At 42.0% G+C, this 19,888-nt stretch overlaps 1 protein-coding gene across 1 annotated transcript in view; it reads right to left on the reverse strand.

Annotated features, from left to right (window-relative positions):
- Nucleotides 1–381: 381 nt before the first annotated feature.
- LOC106803433 (zinc finger protein 211-like) overlaps nucleotides 382–19,888 on the reverse strand; it is a 34,579-nt gene continuing 15,072 nt past the window's right edge. The window contains exons 5-7 of the mRNA XM_087422139.1: nucleotides 8,867–8,993; nucleotides 6,643–6,738; nucleotides 382–523 (exon numbers count right to left, since the gene is read on the reverse strand). Coding sequence (XP_087278265.1) covers nucleotides 6,692–6,738; nucleotides 8,867–8,993 — 174 coding nt within the window. The 3' untranslated portion in view covers nucleotides 382–523; nucleotides 6,643–6,691. The remainder of the gene's footprint in view (nucleotides 524–6,642; nucleotides 6,739–8,866; nucleotides 8,994–19,888) is intronic.

The following is a 19,888-nucleotide window of genomic DNA, read 5'->3' on the forward strand; positions in this document are numbered from 1 at the left end:
CTGGGTGTGCAGGAAGACAAAAAGAAATTGCTGACCACCTAGCCAGTTTCTAGCACAACCCATCAATTTGGTGACCAGAAACCCATTACATTACTTCTACACACTCAACACTCTCACCCTCTATGTGACAATCCCAAGTCCAATCCAATCATTGCCTCTATCTCAGTGTCAGAATCTCTGTTCCTAACCTAACCTCAGACCTGGAGGCTGTGAACAAAATGATAAGTTGTTTGTCACCACTCATTCCCAACATGTAGCTGTGGTTCAGGGACACAGTGAAGGGACCTGTTCAAACCACAGAAGAAATAACTGCTAACCTAAGTTTTATACACAGCAATAGTGGCTTTGGAAAAAGAGTACGAAATAAAACTACTTCAGGTCAAAAATGAGAAGTTTAATGTAAAATCAACCTGCATAAAACGAAATTCTTATCTAAGGATATTCTATTTAAGGATGATGGAAGTGATCCCAGTTGAAAGATCTTCAACGACAGGAGAAATGAGGATCTGAGAGAGAGGTGCATCTGTGGATTAAAAAAGAAGCTCATTATCTGTATAAAACATGAATAATATTCCATTGTTAAGTTAGAATGATGGAATTACCATGTATAGCCTCAATTATATATATATATATGTGTGCATATATTGAGATGGGACAAATTGATTAATGTTCTAAGTCTCTTAATATTGTCCAGGAGAAAGGTAAAGTATTTAAAACTCTGTATTCTATTATGTTAAATAAGTGTAATTTTTAGCTTAAGCAATACTAAGAATCAGAGTATAAAGTTGCCAACTAGAAGAAAGAAAATATGGATTGTAAATAAGTCACTGACAGAAACTTAAAAAAAAATTACCACCCTAAAGAACAAGTGAGGCAAAACCCCCCCACAAAATAAAAGGGTATATTTAAATCCAGATGTATCAACTATTACATTAAATGAGTATGAGAGAAAAGTTCAAATTATCAGTGATCTTTATTGGCTCAAAATACCCTTTACAAGGCATTTTTTTAATCAGTGAATTAAAATTTTCATTCAAAGCAGAAACTAATTCCACGGCATCCTCAGCCACCGCCAGTGCAAAAGGAGCCGGGGGTGGGCAGGGATGTCCTAGGTTTGGCTGGTGGGGTGTCAAGATCTTAGGTTGAAGGTCATCAGGGTCGTGACCCAGGCATTTAGGGCCTAAAATCAGCTGAGATGTCATGAGGAAACTGTAGTATATATGTTTTTACTCGGAAAATTCCTAGGTCAGCAGCATCCTCTGGTGAGGGAGAGGCGGGTGGGGAAAGAACAGTACAAAGGAGGAAAACTGTATGCGATAATTACAAAAGGAGCTGACGTTTTTTAAGCACATGGATCGAGCACCGTGTACAGACACTGTACCCTTTAACCTGCACAGCAGCCTGAGAGGTGAGTCTGCCCAGGTTACAGAGGAGGAAACCGAGGCCCAGAGATCCCTCAGTTGCCCACAGTAATGCCTGGTAAGTAGCTGGGAATGGTGCCCCATAGAGCTGCAGTTCCCGCCACCACCCGCAGGGCCAGGACCCCTCTGTGTGAGTAACATGGCCACGGAAAAATGAAACCCTCGTGGGGACAGGGAAGAATCCTGCCTTTTCTGTGTCCCAGAAATGGCAGCCTTTGGCTTCACTCAGTCACTCAACATGTTACTGGGTACTGACCGAGAAATCTAAACACCAGAATAGGTTATGCCCCACAGTCTCATGGATGTAGTGGCCTATCTTTTTTTTCTTTAATTTTTAATTTTTATTCTTTTTTGTTTGTTTATTGTGGTAACATTGGTTTATAACATTGTATAAATTTCAGGTGTACATCATTATACTTGTATTTCTACATGTACTACATCATGTTCTCGTGTTCACCACGCAAATACTAATTACAATTCATGACCACACACATGTGCCTAATTATCCCCCTCGCCCTCCCCACTCCTCAGCTCCCCTCTGGTAAACACCAATCCAATCTCTGTCTCTATGTGTTTGTTTGTTGTTGTTATTATCTACTACTTTTTAAATACTGAGATGGGAAAAGTCATTCCCTGGGGCTCACCCCATTATCCCAATCATCCATACATCCTGTTAGCTTTCTTTTTTTTTTTTTTAAAGATTTTATTTATTTATTTATTTTCCCCCCAAAGCCCCAGTAGATAGTTGTATGTCATAGCTGCACATCCTTCTAATTGCTGTATGTGGGACGCGGCCTCAGCATGGCCGGAGAAGTGGTGCATCGGTGCGCGCCCGGGATCCGAACCCGGGCCGCCAGCAGCGGAGCGCGTGCACTTAACCGCTAAGCCATGGGGCCGGCCCTAGCCCTCTTTCTAACATGTCCCCAGTCATACTCTTCCCAACAGCTTGAAAATACAATCCACTTTCTTCTTTAACATCAGTGGATTCACCCTGGAGTGAAGCCCTGTGAATGAGATTAGTATGGGGAAACCTTTCTCGAGAGAGCGAGACTCATTCAACACTGCAGCGTCCACCTTGGGGAGAAGCCATATGAGTGCACTGAGTGAGGAGGCCTTCAAGCACAGGTCACACCTCACAGACAACCAGCATATTCACACTGGGCCAGTCCACCATGAACCCCCTCCTGGCATATACAGCGGCCTCTACCACGTCCTCCACATCAGTTCTTGGCTCTACTGGGTACGTTCCCCACACATCCGTTAGAGGGAGATTTTCATATAAATCAGATCATGTCGTTGTCCTACTAAAACCCTCCCAAAGCCTCCCAGAGCAATTAGGATAAGATCTAAATTTCTGACAGTGGCCTACAGAAACCTGTGCATCAACCTCTGCACACCCCTCGTTTTCACTGCCTGTCACTCTTCTCCACTAGCTGCACTGGCCCCGCTCCTGCCAGTCTCAAGATCTTGGCACATGCTATTCACTTCTGCAGGAATACTATTCCCTACCATTGAACCTAGCTTCAGTGCCTACATCCTTCAGGAGTTTGTGTGAAACCTATTCTTTAGTGTCTGCTCTCCTTACTGTGCTTTACAATTTAATGACCATCTTTCCACCTTTACAGACAAGAATGCTGAGGCCTGGGGAGATGAGAGGTCTCCAAGCCTGGTGATGGAAATAGCTCAGAGGTGCTGGAATCCTAATCTATACTCAGTGTCCAAGCTCTTGGCAACCAGCAACTAGACTACTCTTCCTCCTTTACGTCTTTCCTCCAAGGGTCAAGTTTTGACCCTGCTGTTCTTTATACCCTTGGACAGGGTATATGTCTGTCCTGTATATGGGGATATAACCCTTGGACAGGATATAAACCTGTCCAATATGCCCTGGACAGGTTTCTATCATAGCAGCAGAGTTGTTTTACTGCAGCTGTTTTCATGTGTGTTTCACACACTATACGGTGAGTTGTCTTCTTGCTCAAAAGCCCATGTCTTAGTCACTGATGTGTCTTCACTACCCATGATGTGTTGGCGACAGTGTGGTAATGTGGAAGAAGGATGACACGTGACTCTTGCTCCTCATACCAGGCAGAGCATACCAGACCACTTTGAACACAGAAGGGAAGACTGCATGAGAGAACTGAACAACCCCAGGATGTCCTTTATCCACTGGACTGCACCACATTCCTGCTTTGGAATAAACTGAGGCTCAGGGTTCTGTGTGGGCCACGTTACAGCACAGAACTCCCTGGTGTGGACTGGAGGACACCCACTGAGAACCCAGGTGTGATCTGGGAGAGAGAGGGCCTCCAATCTCTGTGATACAGCGGTCCAGCTGCAGGTAAAGCCATGGCTACAGCAGAGATGGTGTACCTAAGGGAGGATGGGATTTCTCTTCAGGATGAGTATGGATTCTCAGATGTCCGGTAAGATCATTCCTCTGGCCAAGCAATTTGCCACAGGGGTTATATTCAAAAGGTCTTTCCCCAGTATGAGTTCTCTGAAGTAGACTGAGGTTGCCCATGTGTGGAAGACCTACCCACATTTCCCACACCCACAGGGTTTCTCTCCACTATGAATGCCTCGATGGCTAGTGAGGGATGAGCTAAGGCTTACAACTTTTCCACGTTCACTGCACTCATGGGGCTTCTCCTCAGTGTGATACCTTGTGGGTCAAATTAAGCATAGCTTGTCATGAAAGGCTTTCCCACATTCTTTACACTCAAAGGGCTTTCCTCTAGTGTGGGTCCTACGATACAAGACAAAATCAGAGTGGCGGGTGAAAGTCTTTCCATGTTCATTGCATCTGTAGGACTTCTTTCCAGCATGAACCCATATGTGTCCAGTTAAGGAAGAGCTGTCACAAAAGGCTTTCCTCATTCTTTGCACTCCAAGAGTTTTTCCCCACTGGATACAATCAGAGTGGTCTGTGAAGTTATTTCCACATTCACTGCACTCACAAGCTTTCTGTCGAGTGTGAATATGCTGGTTCCCTGTGAGGTGTGACCTGCGCTTGAAGTCCTCCTCGCTCAATGCACTCATATGGCTTCTCCTCAAGGTGGATGCTGTAGTGTTGAGTGAGGCTTGCCCTCTTGAGAAAGGTTTCCCGTACTAATCTCATTCGTAGCGCTTCACTCCAGGGTGAATCCACTGATGTTGAAGAAGGAAGCAATTATATTTTCAATATGAACTTGATGTATCATATACTGAGACATGAGAAACTGTGAGCGTGGTGAAGATTTGGAATAACGTCTGAGTGGCTGGGGGAGCTGACGCAGCAGACAGAGGTGACCAGAGACACAGAGCAGACATGCAGAGATCAGGTAGACGTCTGTTAGCATCATGTAGGTGAGAGATAACGATAGCATCTGTTATGGCAGGGTGTTAGCGGTGTAGCTGGTTGAGCTGATGGATTCAGGAGATGTGTATGATGTAGAAAGGACGGGTCTCGGGATGGCTAGATGTTGGGTTTGATGGTGATAGAGGTGTTGAGCTGTTGTCTGAGCTGATTGTTTCCTGCCTTCTCAACTTCCTGGATGGCCATTCACTACACAGGGGGACGTGGGAGGAGTGGGCAAGATCATGAGTTCTTTCTTAGGCATGATGAATCTGAAGTGCCTTTGAGACATTCACATGGAGACGTGGGATTGAAGAGAGGGGTGAAATTTTGGAACAAACTCCAAGGAACTGAGGAGGGGTTGGCCAGAAACATGTAGCTGACTGTGCAGCCTGAGGGAGTACCAGAGAAAAAGAGACCATCACTCTCTGGTGGTGCCAATCCACACAGCGATGGCTTCAGGTGCCCTCAGCAGCCCAGATGTGGGACAGACAAGGCTAAAGACACCTAAAAATTTTACAGGACGAGAGGGGCAGGAAGACATGGGGAAAGGACTGCTTCTGAGTGTCTGACTGACAAAAAGAACAATGTAAGCATATACGGACAGATAAACGGATAAAGAAGGTGGGAAATGGTAGGGTGCAGAGTATAGCTGGAGATATTAATGGTAGAGGAAGAAAGGCTCTTTTCGTCTGAGCCCTGAAGGAAATGTATGATATTACTATTACTCATTATTCATTATGATTAATGTTATTTCAAACATAATACCAATACGAAAATCTAACTTTTTTTTTTTTGAGGAAGATCAGCCCTGTGGGCTAACATCCATGCTAATCTTCCTCTTTTTTGCTGAGGAGGACCGGCTCTGAGCTAACATCTATTGCCAATCCTCCTCCTTCCCCCCCACCCCCAAAGCCCCAGTAGATAGTTGTATGTCATAGTTGCACATCCTTCTAGTTGCTGTATGTGGGACGCAGCCTCAGCATGGCCGGAGAAGCGGTGCATTGGTGTGCGCCTGGGATCCGAACCCGGGCCGCCAGTAGTGGAGTGCATGCACTTAACCGCTAAGCCACGGGGCCGGCCCTATCTAACTTTATTTGAGTCACTGACTATGTGTTAGGCACTATCCCATGCAGTTCTATATATTTTCTATTACATCCTCAATCCAATGAGATAAAAACTATTATTACTATCATTTTCTAAATGTAGGCTGAGTAGATGTTTACCAAACTCACTTGTTCTTCTCCTTGGACACACAGCTAAAACAATTCCTAGCCCTGAGAATCCAAGTGTGGCCAAATGCCGTTTTTGCAATGGAATGTCAATGGAGTGGCAACGGCAATGTACGTATGCAGGTGGGTATGACTTCTTTCATTCTTCCCATTTCCCCTCTCCTCAACACATGATGCCAGGATAGGCTTAAATTAAGCCACATGTTGACAATAGAAGGTACCTTGCTCCCTGAATACCTGTGTGGTACAGAGCTCTCCACTGACCTACGTGGATCTTGGCATGAATGAAGAAAAGAAAAAACCAAAAAACTCCCTGTGCTGAGCTGCTGAGGTTATCAAGTTTCTCTGCTACAGTAGCTTGCGTTAACTTAGGCTGTTTTTAACACTGATGAGATCGTGCAACATCCCCAGGGTCACAAGGCTAGAGAGGGACAAAGCCAGGTGTTAAGCCCAAAGATATGGAGCCAACAGCCTGCAATTTACCTAATACAACCTACTCCTCCCCGAGTAGCAGGGAAGAGTGTAACTGGGTGAGAGGACAGGTCAAAGGGCTCCACGGGTGCCCAGGCCCCCAAAGAGGTCACAACAAGAGGCTTCCCAGCGGTCCTCTACTGGTCTGCAGTGACCCCCTCCCACCTGGTTCTTGGCCACCCACCTGGACAGGAACTTTAGGAGAGGCCTCTCTTCACCATCTATAGATCTTGCTAATTCTCCAGCATGTGGATCAGTTCTGGTGTGGGAACAGGATACCCTGATCATGGAGAAATAGGACAGTAGTGTTTGAGTAAAGGCAAAAATGAACCTCTCCATTCAATATGGTAGGCAAGACAAAGATGAAACGTCTGACTGAGGCTGCTCCCACCTACGCAAAGCAAATGCTGAACTGTGACTTAACCAAGAGCACAAACACCATGCTTGGACCAAATGTCTGTAGAGGGTCGTGATGGCTGTCCACCTAACACCTATTCCCCTTGATCTCCATCCTACAGAATCCAACACTGTTCAGGGGCACCCCTCCCTTTACACACAACCCCCGGAAGATGACACCCTCATTCCAGAAGCTATTTTCTAATTAACCTAAGTCAGCATCTCAGTCTCCCTGGGCATCAGAACCACCTGGGGATGCCTGGTTTTGATCACGAACCAAATGGAACCAAATCTCTGAGGAGGAGGCCTGGTCATGAACACTTTAAAAGCTCTCCAAGGTATTCAGGATCCCAGGGAGGACTGAAAACCCAGGTGCTAGTCTACATCAACGGATGCCCGTCTGACCTTTTTCTGTTTTATTTGGGAGGTGTTGGGTGTTCTGTTATTCTGAAGCTATGACATGTGAGGGTGCAAAGGGAGGCAAAAGGAACCTGTGTGAATCAGGGGACATCTGCATCAACAGTCTCAGGACAGAAATTACTCCTTGGGCTATGAATCTCACAAACAGGATGCTGAGCAAAAGGCTCCAGACACAAAGCAGTGCACACTGTGTGATTCCATTCATGGAACGTTCGAGAATGGGCCAATCCAATCTCTGGAGATGGAAGTCAGCAGACGGGTGCTTTTTGGGGGAACTGAACGGGAGACAGTGGGGAGAACCTGCCATGTGGGGAGAACGCTCCACAGCTTGATCCAGGTGGAAGTCACATGAATGGGTACACTGAAAACTGTGCACTGAGCTGGACACTGAGGACTGTACTTTTTACTGAAAATAAGTTATACCTCAAATAAACAAGAATATTAAAATAATAACTCAAAAAAATAGTAACTCATGCTCAAAAATGTCATTGTCTTTGGGCTGCAGCTTCCTAAAGGGGAGACAATTGGGTTCAGAGTGAGCAGTTCTGGAGAAAAATCTGCACTTTACAAGGGATTCTGTGAAAATTAAATTAGTGGAGCAGTGAGAGTCATGTCAGGAACAGGGTCCGACGTGGGGTGAGTGCTCAGGGGACATTAGCTGTCACCATCATTATAAATTGCTTTTTTAAAGTTGATCCACATTTTGTTTACTTAAATTGATTTCTTCAGAAAGGGAATCTTGCATCACCTGTAAATGATAAAACTAGTTTCACTTTTCACAAATAAGTTACCATCAAAACACAACAACAACGGAATCAAAATAATGCTAGACGTTCCAGCAAGCTTATGTGGCCTGCCCTGCACTATGAGTCCAGGGCGGCTCCTTCTGTTGAAAAGGAAAATTAGCCAAAGTCAGGGGAGGCATCAAAGATTTATCACTCAAGTAAGACTCTGCTGACAACAATTAGAAGGCAGGAAAGAGAAAGGAAAAAGGAACGGCTTTCTCAGGGTGTCCATCAATGCCAGTTGATGGTATGTCTGCACACCCTCTAAATCATCTCCTGTACCAGCAGAGAACCGTGGCCCAGGCCTTAGGAAGCAAGGGATGATCATGTAGACATCAGGGAAAAAAAGGCGCCTTTCAACTGAGATTGTGTAGTTTCAATGTTGCTGGTGGCCTGCTTGATTCATGGGCTTTTTGGAGAATGGCCCCTCATCTCCAGCCCCTGCTCACTGGGTTATGGGGACACCTAACCCAACAAAGCTTGACCATTCAGTTTCCCCCTGGTGACAATCTGGAATAAGGACCTCAGGCCGAGGCCAGCCTGTGCTAAGTATTGCAGTGATAATGTGGGCTTGGTTTAATTCTTGGTGTAGTTCTTGATTTCACTTCCTATTTTCTGGCCCCTCACAGTACCTGGCTGGATACAGGAAGACCAGGAAAGAGGAGGGGAGACAGGAACACTGCAGGAGTTATGGGTAAGAGAAAGGGTGGGCTCTAGAGGCCTTGTCTACTAGTCAGGCCTAGAGTGAGAGGGTGAAATGAAGAAGGTGGCTGTGGGTTCCCCACATGGGAGGGAGGTGAGCCTTACCCAGTGAGATCAGGATCCCGCAGGTCTCCAGCATTACCTCCCGATATAGGGTCCTCTGGGCTTCGTCCAGTTGCCCCCACTCCTCCCAAGTGAAGGTCACGATGAAGTACTTGAAGGTCATCGATACCTGGAAAGTCGAAAGGAGACATCCACATTGGCTTTGGGGCTGCTGGATGAGATTAGAGCCTGTTGCTCGGTCACTGCTGACGGTGCAGAGAGACCCAAGGCCAGAACCACCGAGCACATCTAATGAGCCGAGCTCTGCGTTGTGCTCAATGTGGAGGCAGATGCTGCCTTTGGACATAATGCGATTGTGCCAGAGAGAAAAGCCATCAATGGAGTAAACCATTGAATGTCATAAGGTTAGGACAAGCCTACGGGACTATAAGGTACAGACAGTAAGTGCTCTGGTGTGTCAGAGGATGGGGATGTAATGATACAAATTCCAACGACAGCAGCAGCAGCTGAGCCTCACTGGTCCTCACTGTGTGTGGGCACCTGCTGAGGGCTTCATATGCTGTGTCAAAGTGTCTGAAGGCCCAGCTCTGCACCCAGATTCCCAGGTTTCACTCCAGCCTCTAGAAACCAAGCCTTGCTATGTGCATGACCGTGGAGAAATCACTTCATTTCTTTGAGCCTCAACTCCCCCATAGATACAATAACAGTTCCCACTTCACCATGTTGTTTTGAGAATTAAAGAGAAAATATTTCAAAAGTAAACACTGGAGTGGCTGGGTTATGTGAGGACTCAATGTGTGTGTATGTTTAAGAGCTTGGAAGTCTCTTTTTTCTGTAATTAGTAGACTTTATTTTTTAGAACAGTTTCAGATTTACAGAGAACGTCAACAGATTATAATAGAGTTCCCATATTATCCCCTACCTCCCCGCCCTCCCCCCCAAGTCTCCCCAGTTAATACCTCACATTAGTATGGTACATTTGTTACAATTAATGAACCAATATTGATACATTATTATTAACTAAAGTCCACAGTTTATTCAGATTGCCTTAGTATTTATCTAGTGTCATTTTTCTGTTCCAGGACCCTATCCAGGATACCACAGTGTATTAGTTATCTCCCCTTAGGCTTCTCTTGGCTGTGACAGTTTCTCAGACTGCTTTTTTTTTTAATGATCTTGACAGTTTTGAGGAGAACTGGTTGGGTATATTGTAGGATTTCCCTTTCCTGGAAATTGTTAGCTGTTTTTATCATGATTATGGGTCTTTCTCACGGGGTTATGGGTTTGGGGGAGGAAGATCACAGAAGTAGAATGCTATTTTTATCACATCATGTTAAAGGTACATACTATCAACATGATTTATGCCTGACTGTTGATGTTTACTTTGATCACTTGGCTAAAGTAGTGTTTATCAGGATTCTCCACTATAAAGCTACTCTTTTTCCCCACTGTCCATGCTGCACTCTTTTTTTTGTGTGTGTGAGGAAGATCAGCGCTGAGCTAACATCTGTCGCCAATCCTCCTCTTTGTGCTGAGGAAGACTGGCCCTGGGCTAACATCTGTGCCCATCTTCCTCCACTTTATATGGGATGCCGCCACAGCATGGCTTGCCAAGCGGTGCGTCGGTGTGCACTCAGGATCCGAACCCCCTGCTGCCAACAGCGGAGCGCCCGCACTTAACCGCTATGCCACAGGGCCGGTCCCCCATACTGTACTCTTTGAAAGTAAGTCCCTATGCATAGCCTACACTTAAGGAGTGGGGAGTTATGCTCTCTCTCCTGTAGAAGGGAGTATCTAATTTATTTGGAATTCTTCAGCACAGGAGATTTGGCTCTCCTTCCCCATTTATTAACTCATTCAACAATCTATGTACTCATATACTTTTATACTTTGAGTTATAATGAAATATATATATGTGTGTATATATATGTATATGTGTATATATATGTGTATATGTATATATATATGTATATGTGTGTATACACACACACACACATATATATATATATTTGGTGGTGTTCAAATTGTTCCATCTTTGGCCACTGGGAGCTCTTTCAGTTGGTTCCTGTGTCCCTTTGATGTGCCCCTATTGTGTGGCTTTTTTGAGCATTTCCTTACTTTCTGGCGCTACAAGATGCTCCATGCTCATGCTGTATATTTCCTACCCCAGTCCTAGACTCAGCCATTTCTCCAAGGAGCCTTGGTTCACTTTATTAGGGCAGTAGGTGTGCTCATTGCTACTGGGTCCTCTGGGCCACAACTGTTGCTGCTTTTAGGACTTCCCAGCTGACAAAACAAAGAAATATATGTGTATATACTAACCTGGGTATATACCATCTGTATCTATCTTAAATTAAACATGAGTTCTTATTGATGTCTCCAACTCTAATGCACTACCACACAGATCATTCTAGTCTCCTTCTCTCGCTTACCTGTAAATTCCTACTCCAAGAGTGAGAAACCTGGCTCCTACCATCCATCAGCCGTTTACTTAAGAGTTCAATTCCATTATATGGTCATGCGTTGCTTAACTATGGGATATGTTCTGAAAAATGCGTCGTTAGGCAATTTCACCATTGTGTAAACATCACAGAGTGTACTTACACAAACCTAGATTGTATAGCCTACTACACACCTAGGCTATATGGTACTAATCTTATGAGGCCACCATCCTATATGTGGTCCATCATTGACCAAAACGTCATTATGTGGTGCACGACTGTACGTGTAAAGCAGTATCAGCATTGTTAACCTGTACCCCCGTGGGAACAACTTTATCAATTAAAGTGCATATCTGCAGTTCATTTTGCCTTTAGTCTTAAAGACTGCATTCATTTCCAAAGTTCCTCAGGTCAGCACCTTTCCCCACCCCCTATGTGAGCCTGTTTCACATGTTCATAATATAGTCAGATTCTCTTGTCACAGTCTGCATTATTTTCTAGGATCCTTCAACCTCCTAAATTGTTCTTCTAATTTTCATACATTAAGGTTCACTCTTTGTGTTGTATGTTCTGTGGGTTTTGACAAATGCATAACAGTATCACAGAGAATAGTTTCACAGACATCAAGATGCCCTGTGCTTTACACATTCATCCCTCTAACCTTCCCCTAACCCTCTGGCAACCACTGATCTTACTTTATCTACAGTTTTGCCTTTTACTGAATGCCACATAATTGGAAGCATACAGTTGCCTTTCAGACTGGTTTCTTTCACCTAGCAATTTGCATGTCAGAATCCTCCATGACTTTTGTGCTTTGACAGCTCATTTCCTTTTATCACTGAATTCCATTATATGTATGTACCACAGGTTTGTTTGTGTGTTTTGGCCCATTGACAGACAGAATGACATCTTGGTTGCTTTCAGTTTCGGGTAATTATGCACAAAGCTGCAATAAGCATTCATGTGCGAGTTTTTGTGTGGACATAAGTTTTCAACTCAATAAGGTAAATACATAGGAGTATGAATGCTGGCTCATACAGTAAAACTGTTTTTTTTTTTTCATTGACGTCATAATAGTTTGTAACATTGTGAAATTTTAGTTGTACATTGTTTGTCAGTCACCATATAAATGCCTCCCTTCACCCCTTGTGCCCACCCCCCACCCACCTTGCCCCTGTTAACCACCAAACTGTTCTCTCTGTCCATGTGTTAGTTTATCTTCCACATATGAGTGAAATCATGTGGTGTATGTCTTTCTCTGTCTGGTTCATTTTGCTTAACATGATACCCTCCAGGTCCATCCATGTTGTTGCAAGTGGGACGATTTTGTCTTTTTTATGGCTGAGTAGTATTCTGTTGTATATATATACCACATCTTTAGCCAATCATCAGTTGAGGGACACTTGGGTTGCTTGCACTTCTTGGCTATGGTAAATAATGCTGCAATGAACATAGGGGTGCATAAGCCTCTTTGGATTGTTGATTTCAGGATCTTTGGATAAATACCCAGTAGTGGGATAGCTGGATCATAAGGTATTTCTACTTTTAATTTTTTGAGGAATCTCCAGTCTGTTTTCCATAGAGGCTGCACCAGTTTGCATTCCCACCAGCAGTGAATTAGGGTTCCTTGTTCTCCACAACCTCTTCAACATTTGTTATTTTTGTCTTGGTGATTATAGCCATTCTAACAGGTGTAAGGTGATATCTTAGTGTAGTTTTGATTTGCATTTCCCGATGATTGGTGATGTTGAACATCTTTTCATGTGCCTATTGGCCTTCTGTATATCTTCCTTGGAAAAATGTCTGTTCATATCCTCTGCCCATTTTTTAATCGGGTTGTTTGTTTTTTTGTTGTTCAGTTGTGTGAGTTATTTATATATTATGGAGATTAACTCCTTGTTGGATATATGATTTGCAAATATTTTCTCCTAGCTGGTGGGTTGTCTTTTCATTTTGATTCTGGTTTCATTTGCCTTGCAGAAGCTCTTTAGGTTGATGAAGTCCCACTTGTTTATTTATTCTTTTGTTTCCCTTGCCTGAGCAGATATGGAATTCGAAAAGATCCCTCTATGACGGATGTCAAAGAGTGTACTGCCTATGTTTTCTTCTAGGAGTTTTATAGTTTCAGGTCTTATCTTCAAGTCTTTGATCCATTTTGAGTTAATTTTTGTGTATGGTGAAAGAAAATAGTCTACTTTCATTCTTTTGCATGTGGCTGTCCAGTTTTCCAAGCACCATTTATTGAAGAGACTTTCCTTTCTCCATTGTATGTTCTTAGCTCCTTTGTCGAAGATTAGCTGTCCGTAGATGTGTGGTTTTATTTCTGGGCTTTCAGTTCTGTTCCATTGATCTATGTGTCTGTTTCTGTACCAGTACCATGCTGTATTAATTATTACAGCTTTGTAGTATATTTTGAAGTCAGGGATTGTGATGCCTCCAGCTTTGTTCTTTTTTCTCAGGATTGCTTTAGCTATTCAGGGTCTTTTGTTGCCCCATATGAATTTTAGTATTCTTTATTCTATTTCTGTGAAGAATGTCCTTGAGATTCTGATTGGGATTGCACTGAATCTGTAGATTGCTTTAGGTAGTGTGGACATTTTAACTATGTTTATTCTTCCAATCCATGTGCATGGGATATCTTTCCATTTCTTTATGTCATCATAGATTTCCAATAAACTTTTATGGTTTTCATTGTATAGGTCTTTCATCTCCTTCATTAAATTTATTCCTAGATATTTTATTCTTTTTGTTGCAATTGTAAATGGGATTGTCTTCTTGAGTTCTCTTTCTGTTAGTTCATCGTTAGAGTATAGAAATGCAACTGATTTTTGTAAGTTGATTTTGTACCCTGCAACTTTGCTGTAGTTGTTGATTATTTCTAACAGTTTTCCAATAGATTCTTTAGAGTTTTCTATATATAAAATCATGTTGTCTTCAAACAGTAAGAGTTTCACTTCTTCGTTGCCTATTTGGATTCCTTTTTCTTGCCTAATTGCTCTGGCCAAAATCTCCAGTACCATGTTGAATAAGAGTAGCAAGAATGGGCACCCTTGTCTTATTCCTGTTCTCAGAGGAAGGGGTTTCAGTGTTTCCCCGTTGAGGATGATGTTGGCTATGGGTTTGTCATATATGGCCTTTATTATGTTGAGGTACTTTCCTTCCATACTCATTTTGTTGAGAGTTTTTATCATAAATGGATGTTGGATCTTGTCAAATGCTTTCTCTGCATCTATTGAGATGATCATGTGGTTTTTATTCCTCATTTTGTTAATGTGGTGTATCACACATTGATTGATTTGTGGATGTTGAACCATTCTGTGTCCCTGGTATAAATTCCATTTGATCATGGTGTATGATCTTTTTAATGTATTGCTGTATTCAGTTTGCCAATATTTTGTTGAGGATTTTTGCATCTATATTCATCAGCAATATTGGCATGTAAATTTCCTTCTTTTTATTGTCCTCATCTGGTTTTGGTATCAGGGTGATGTCGGCATCATGGAATGTGTTAGGAAGTGTTCCACCTTCCTCTATTTTTTGGAATAGTTTGAGAAGGATAGGCATTAAATCTTCTTTGAATGTTTGGTAAAATTCTCTAGAGAAGCCATCTGGTCCTGGACTTTTATTTTTTGGCAGGTTTTTGATTGCTGTTTCAATCTCTTTACTTGTGATTGGTCTATTCAGATTCTCTATTTCTTCTTGGTTCAGTTTTGGGGGGTTGTATGAGTCTAAGAATTTATCCATTTCTTCTAGATTGTCCAATTTGTTGGCATATAGTTTTTCATAGTATTCTTTCATAATCCTTTGTATTTCTGTGGTAACTTGTAATTTCTCCTCTTTCATTTCTAATTTTATTTATTTGAGCATTCTCTTTTTTTCTTAGTGAGTCTGGCTAAGGGTTTGTCAATTTTGTTTATCTTCTCAAAGAACCAGCTCTTTGTTTCACTGATCCTTTCTATTGTTTTTTTTTGGTTTCAATTTCATTTATTTCTGCTCTAATTTTTATTATTTCCCTCTTTCTGCTGACTTGGGGCTTTGTTTGTTCTTCTTTTTCTAGTTCTTTTAGGTGTAGTTTAAGTTTGCTTATTTGGGATTTTTCTCATTTGTTAAGGTGGGCCTATATTGCTATGAGTTTCCCTCTCAGGACCCCTTTTGCTGCATCCCATATGAGTTGATATGGTGTATTTTCATTTGTCTTCAGATATTTTCTGATTTCTCCTTTAATTTCTTCAATGATCTATTGGTTGTTCAGTAGCATGTTTAGTCTCCACATCTTTGTCATTTTCCCAGTTTTTTTCTTGTAGTTGATTTCTAGTTTCATTATGGTCAGAGAAGATGCCTGTTATGATTTCAATCTTAAATTTATAGAGGCTTGCCTTGTTTCTTAACATATGGTCTATCCTTGAGAATGTTCCACGTGCGTTTGAGAAGAATGTGTAATTTGCTGTGTTTGGGTAGAGTGCTCTCTATATATTAAGTCTATCTCGTCTAGTTTTTTGTTTAAGTCCATTATTTCCTTATTGACTTTCTGTCTGGATGATCTATCCATTGATGTAAGTGGGATGTTAAGATCCCCTACTATTATTGTCTTGTTAATATCTCCTTTTAGGTTTGTTAATAGTTGCTTTATGTACTTTGGTGCACCTATGTTGGGTGCATATATATTTATAAGTGACATGTCTTCTTGGTGGAGTGTCCCTTTTACCATTATATATTGCCCCTCTTTGTCTCTCATTACCTGTCTTATCTTGATGTCTACTTTGTCTGATATAAATATGGCAACACCTGCTTTCCTTTGTTTGCCATTAGCTTGGAGTATTGTCTTGCATCTTTTCACTCTGAACCTGTGTTTGTCTTTAGAGCTAAGATGTGTTTCCTGGAGGCAGCATGTTGTTGGATCTTGTTTTTTAATCCATCCAGCCACTCTGTGTCTTTTGATTGGAGAGTTCAATTCATTTATATTTAGAGTGATTATTGATATATGAGGGCTTAATGTTGCTATTTTATTGCTCATTTTCTGGTTCTTTTCCATTTCCTTTGTTTCTTGCCCCATGTGTTTTGGACTACCAATTCAGTTTGGTAGTTCTGTATGATGGTTTTCTTAGTTTTCTCTTGATTTATCATATGTGTCTCTATTCTGATTATTTGTTTAGTGGTTACCACGAGGTTTGTATAAAAAAATCTCATAGGTGAGACAGTCCCTTTTCTGATGGCCTCTTACTTCCTCAGACTAAGTCGATTCCATCTCTTTTCCTCTTCCCTTTCTAAGTTATTATTGTCACTACTTATTCCATCTTGTGTGGTGAGTTTGTGTTTAAAGTGATGAGGTTATATTCATTTTTGGTGTTTTCCTTCTCTTAATCTTTGGTGTTATAATTGTTTGCTAACCTATTCTGATACAGAGCTTCAATTTTTCTGATTTTGTCTACCTATTTTTCTCCTTGCTCAAAGCTTTGTATCCCTCTTTTTTTTTTTAAGGCAGGAGGGCCTTCTTGAGCATTTCTTGTAGTGAGGGTCTTGTGGCATGGAACTCCCTTTCGTTTATCTGGGATAGTTATTATTTCTCCATCATATCTGAAGGATATTTTTACTGGATAGAGTATTCTTGGCTGAAAGTTTTTGTCTTTCAGAATTTTGAATATATTATTCCATTCTCTCCTAGTCTGTAAAGTTTCTGCTGAGAAATCGGCTGAGAGCCTGATAGGAATTCCTTTGTACGTTATTTTTTTTGTGTGTGTCTTGCTGCCCTTAATATTTTTTCTTTATCATTGACTTTAGCCAGCTTTACTACTGTGTGCCTTGGAGAGGGTCTTCTCATGTTGATATATTTAGGAGATCTATTGATTTCATTCACGTATATTTCCAGCTCTTTCCTCAGGTTTGGGAAGTTCTCAGCTATTATTTCTTTGAACAAGCTCTCTGTTCTTTTTTACCTCTCTTCTCCCTCAGGAATACCTATAGTCCTTACATTCCATTTCCTAGTCGAGTTGGATATTTCTTGGAGAATTTCTTGATTTCTTTTTAGTCTCAGTTCTCTCTCCTCCTCCATTTGAAGCATTTCTGCATTCCTATCCTCAATAACACTAGTTCTTTCCTCTGTATTGTCAGCTCTGTCCTTTAAAGATTCCAGATTTTTCTTTATCTCCTCCATTGTGTTTTTCATCTCCAACACATCTGATTGGTTTTTCTTTATAGTTTCAATCTCTTTTGTGAAAAAGTTCCCAATTTCATTGAATTGTCTGTGTTTTCTGGTAGTTCATTGAGCTTTTTTATGATAGCTATTTTGAATTCTCTGTCTTTTAGGTTATAAATTTCTGTGCCTTCAGGGTTGACTTCTGGGTGCTTGTCATTTTCCTTCTGGTCTGGAGATTTAATATATTTTTGCATAGTGCTTGAAGCCATGGGCTTATTTTTCCTCATTTTAAAGCTATCTGGTTGCAGCTTCCACCTGCTGCCACTGGGCGGGGGTCAAGCACAGTGTATTTGAGCCCACCGAGATCTGCAGGTGCTCTGGCCAACTGGCTGTGCTGGTGCCCTGGGCGGGGGGAGGGTTCTTTCTTTCACCTAGAAAGGGGGGCTTTCTCATTCTTCCCTTGCTGTCTGCTCCTTGGGGTGCTAGCTCGATGAAGACACCCCCACAACAATTTGGTTCCCTCCATATGGCAATTTCCTGCAAGCTGTGAGAGAACCTAGAGAGCGACGGTTTTCCTGCAGAAGGCCGCCCCTCCTCCCTCTCTCTGAGAGAGCCATGCAGTCCCAGTCCCAGGGCCACTGTCACTGGGGAAGGAGAGGAGTTCTCCTTACCTCCTTCCACTTCCTCTGGGGGTATCTGCACCTCCACCTTCAGATGTAAGGCTACGTGGGTCTCTCAGGCATCTTTTGTGTTGTGTGAATGTCTTCCATTGGTATTTGAATGTCCTTTTTGTTGTATCTTAGGTGGGGAGAGTCTAAGGGGGAAAGCTCACTCCGCCATGATGCTGATGCCACCTCTCAAATAGGAAGAAGACTGTGTTGGTTTATTTTTTTTCTTGCTGAGGAAGATTTGCCCTCAGCTAACATCTATTGCTAATCTTTCTCTTTTTTTTTTTCTTTTTGCTTGAGGAAGATTATCCCTGAGCTAACACCTGTGCCAATCTTCCTCTACTTCATATGTGGGACACTGCCACAGCATGGCTGGTGAGTGGAGTAGGTCTGTGCCTGGGATCCAAACCCAGGAACCTGGGCTGCTGAAGTGGAGCACGTGGAACTTTAACCACTCGGCCATGGGGCCAGGCCCAAGACTGTTTAACTTTTTAAGAAATTGCCAAACTGTCTTGCAAAGTGGCTGCATTAGTCTGCTTGGGCTGCCATAATAAAATACCACAGACTGGGTGGCTTAAACAACAGAAATTTATTTTCCCACAGTTCTGGAAGCTAGAAATCCAAGATCAAGATGCCAGAAAACTCAGGTTTTGGTAACAGCTCTCTTCTTGGCCTGGCTTGCTGTGTGCTCACATGGCCTTCACAGAGAGAGAGAGAGACTGAGAGTGAGTGAGAGAGAGAGAGAGAGAGAGAGAGAGAGAGAGAGATATCTCTGGTGTCTCTTCCTCTTCTTATAAGGACAGCAGTCCTAGCAGATTAGGGCCCCACTCTTCTGTCCTCATTTAACTTTAATTAGCTTCTTAAACCCTTAAAGCTATAACAGTAGCTATACCATTTTGCATTCCCTGCAGCAATGAATGAGAGAGTTCCTTTTGCTCTAAACATACTTGCCAGAATTTGGCATTATCAGATTTAAAAAATTTTAGTCAGTCTAGTAGGTGTGTGGGGTGTCTCATTAATGTCTTAATTTGCAATTCCCACTTTCAAATTATACTATACCACTTCACGGGTAGTGCAGGTACCTTAGAACAGAGCATTCTCAGTTCCTCCATCCAGGCCCTTATAACACTGCTAATATTTGTTCCACCTAGCCATATGCTATAAATACTCGATATATTGTTATTATTACTTTGAATAAACTTATTTTTTAGATCAATTAAAATAAGAAAAAATAAGAGATTTTATTTTACCTTCATGTATTCCTTCTCTGACACTCTTCCTTTCTTTATGGAGATCTTAGTTTGTGACCTACATCATTTTACTTTTCTCTGGAGAATATCTTTTAACATTTCTTTCAAGGCAGGTTATCTCAGATTTTATTTATCTGAGAAAGTCTTTATTTCTCCTTCACTTTTGAAGGATAATTTTATTGGACACAGAATTTTAGGTTGGTGTTTTATTTCTTTCAACACTAAATATTTCACTTCACACTCTTCCTATTTGAATGGTCTCTGATATAGTTCTTATCCTTGTTCCTCTACAGATAAGTTATTTTTCTTACCCCTCCTCTGGTTTCTTTCAAGATTTTCTTTTTTCCTTGGCTTTCTGCAGTTGGAATATAACATGCCCAGGTGTAGATTTTTTGATATTTATACTGTTTGGTATTCTCTGAGCTTCCAGGATCTGTGATTTGGTGTATGTCATTAATTTTGGGAAATTCTCAGCCATTTTTACTTTAAATATTTCTTCTGCTCCTCCCTCTTTCTTCTCCTTCTGGTATTCCCATTTTGTGTCTGTTATGCCTTCTGTAATTGTCCCACTG

The sequence above is a fragment of the Ceratotherium simum genome, chromosome 33, assembly GCF_057802395.1.
Source record: "Ceratotherium simum simum isolate JZ-2026a chromosome 33, ASM5780239v1, whole genome shotgun sequence".
In the NCBI taxonomy this organism is placed as follows: domain Eukaryota; kingdom Metazoa; phylum Chordata; class Mammalia; order Perissodactyla; family Rhinocerotidae; genus Ceratotherium; species Ceratotherium simum.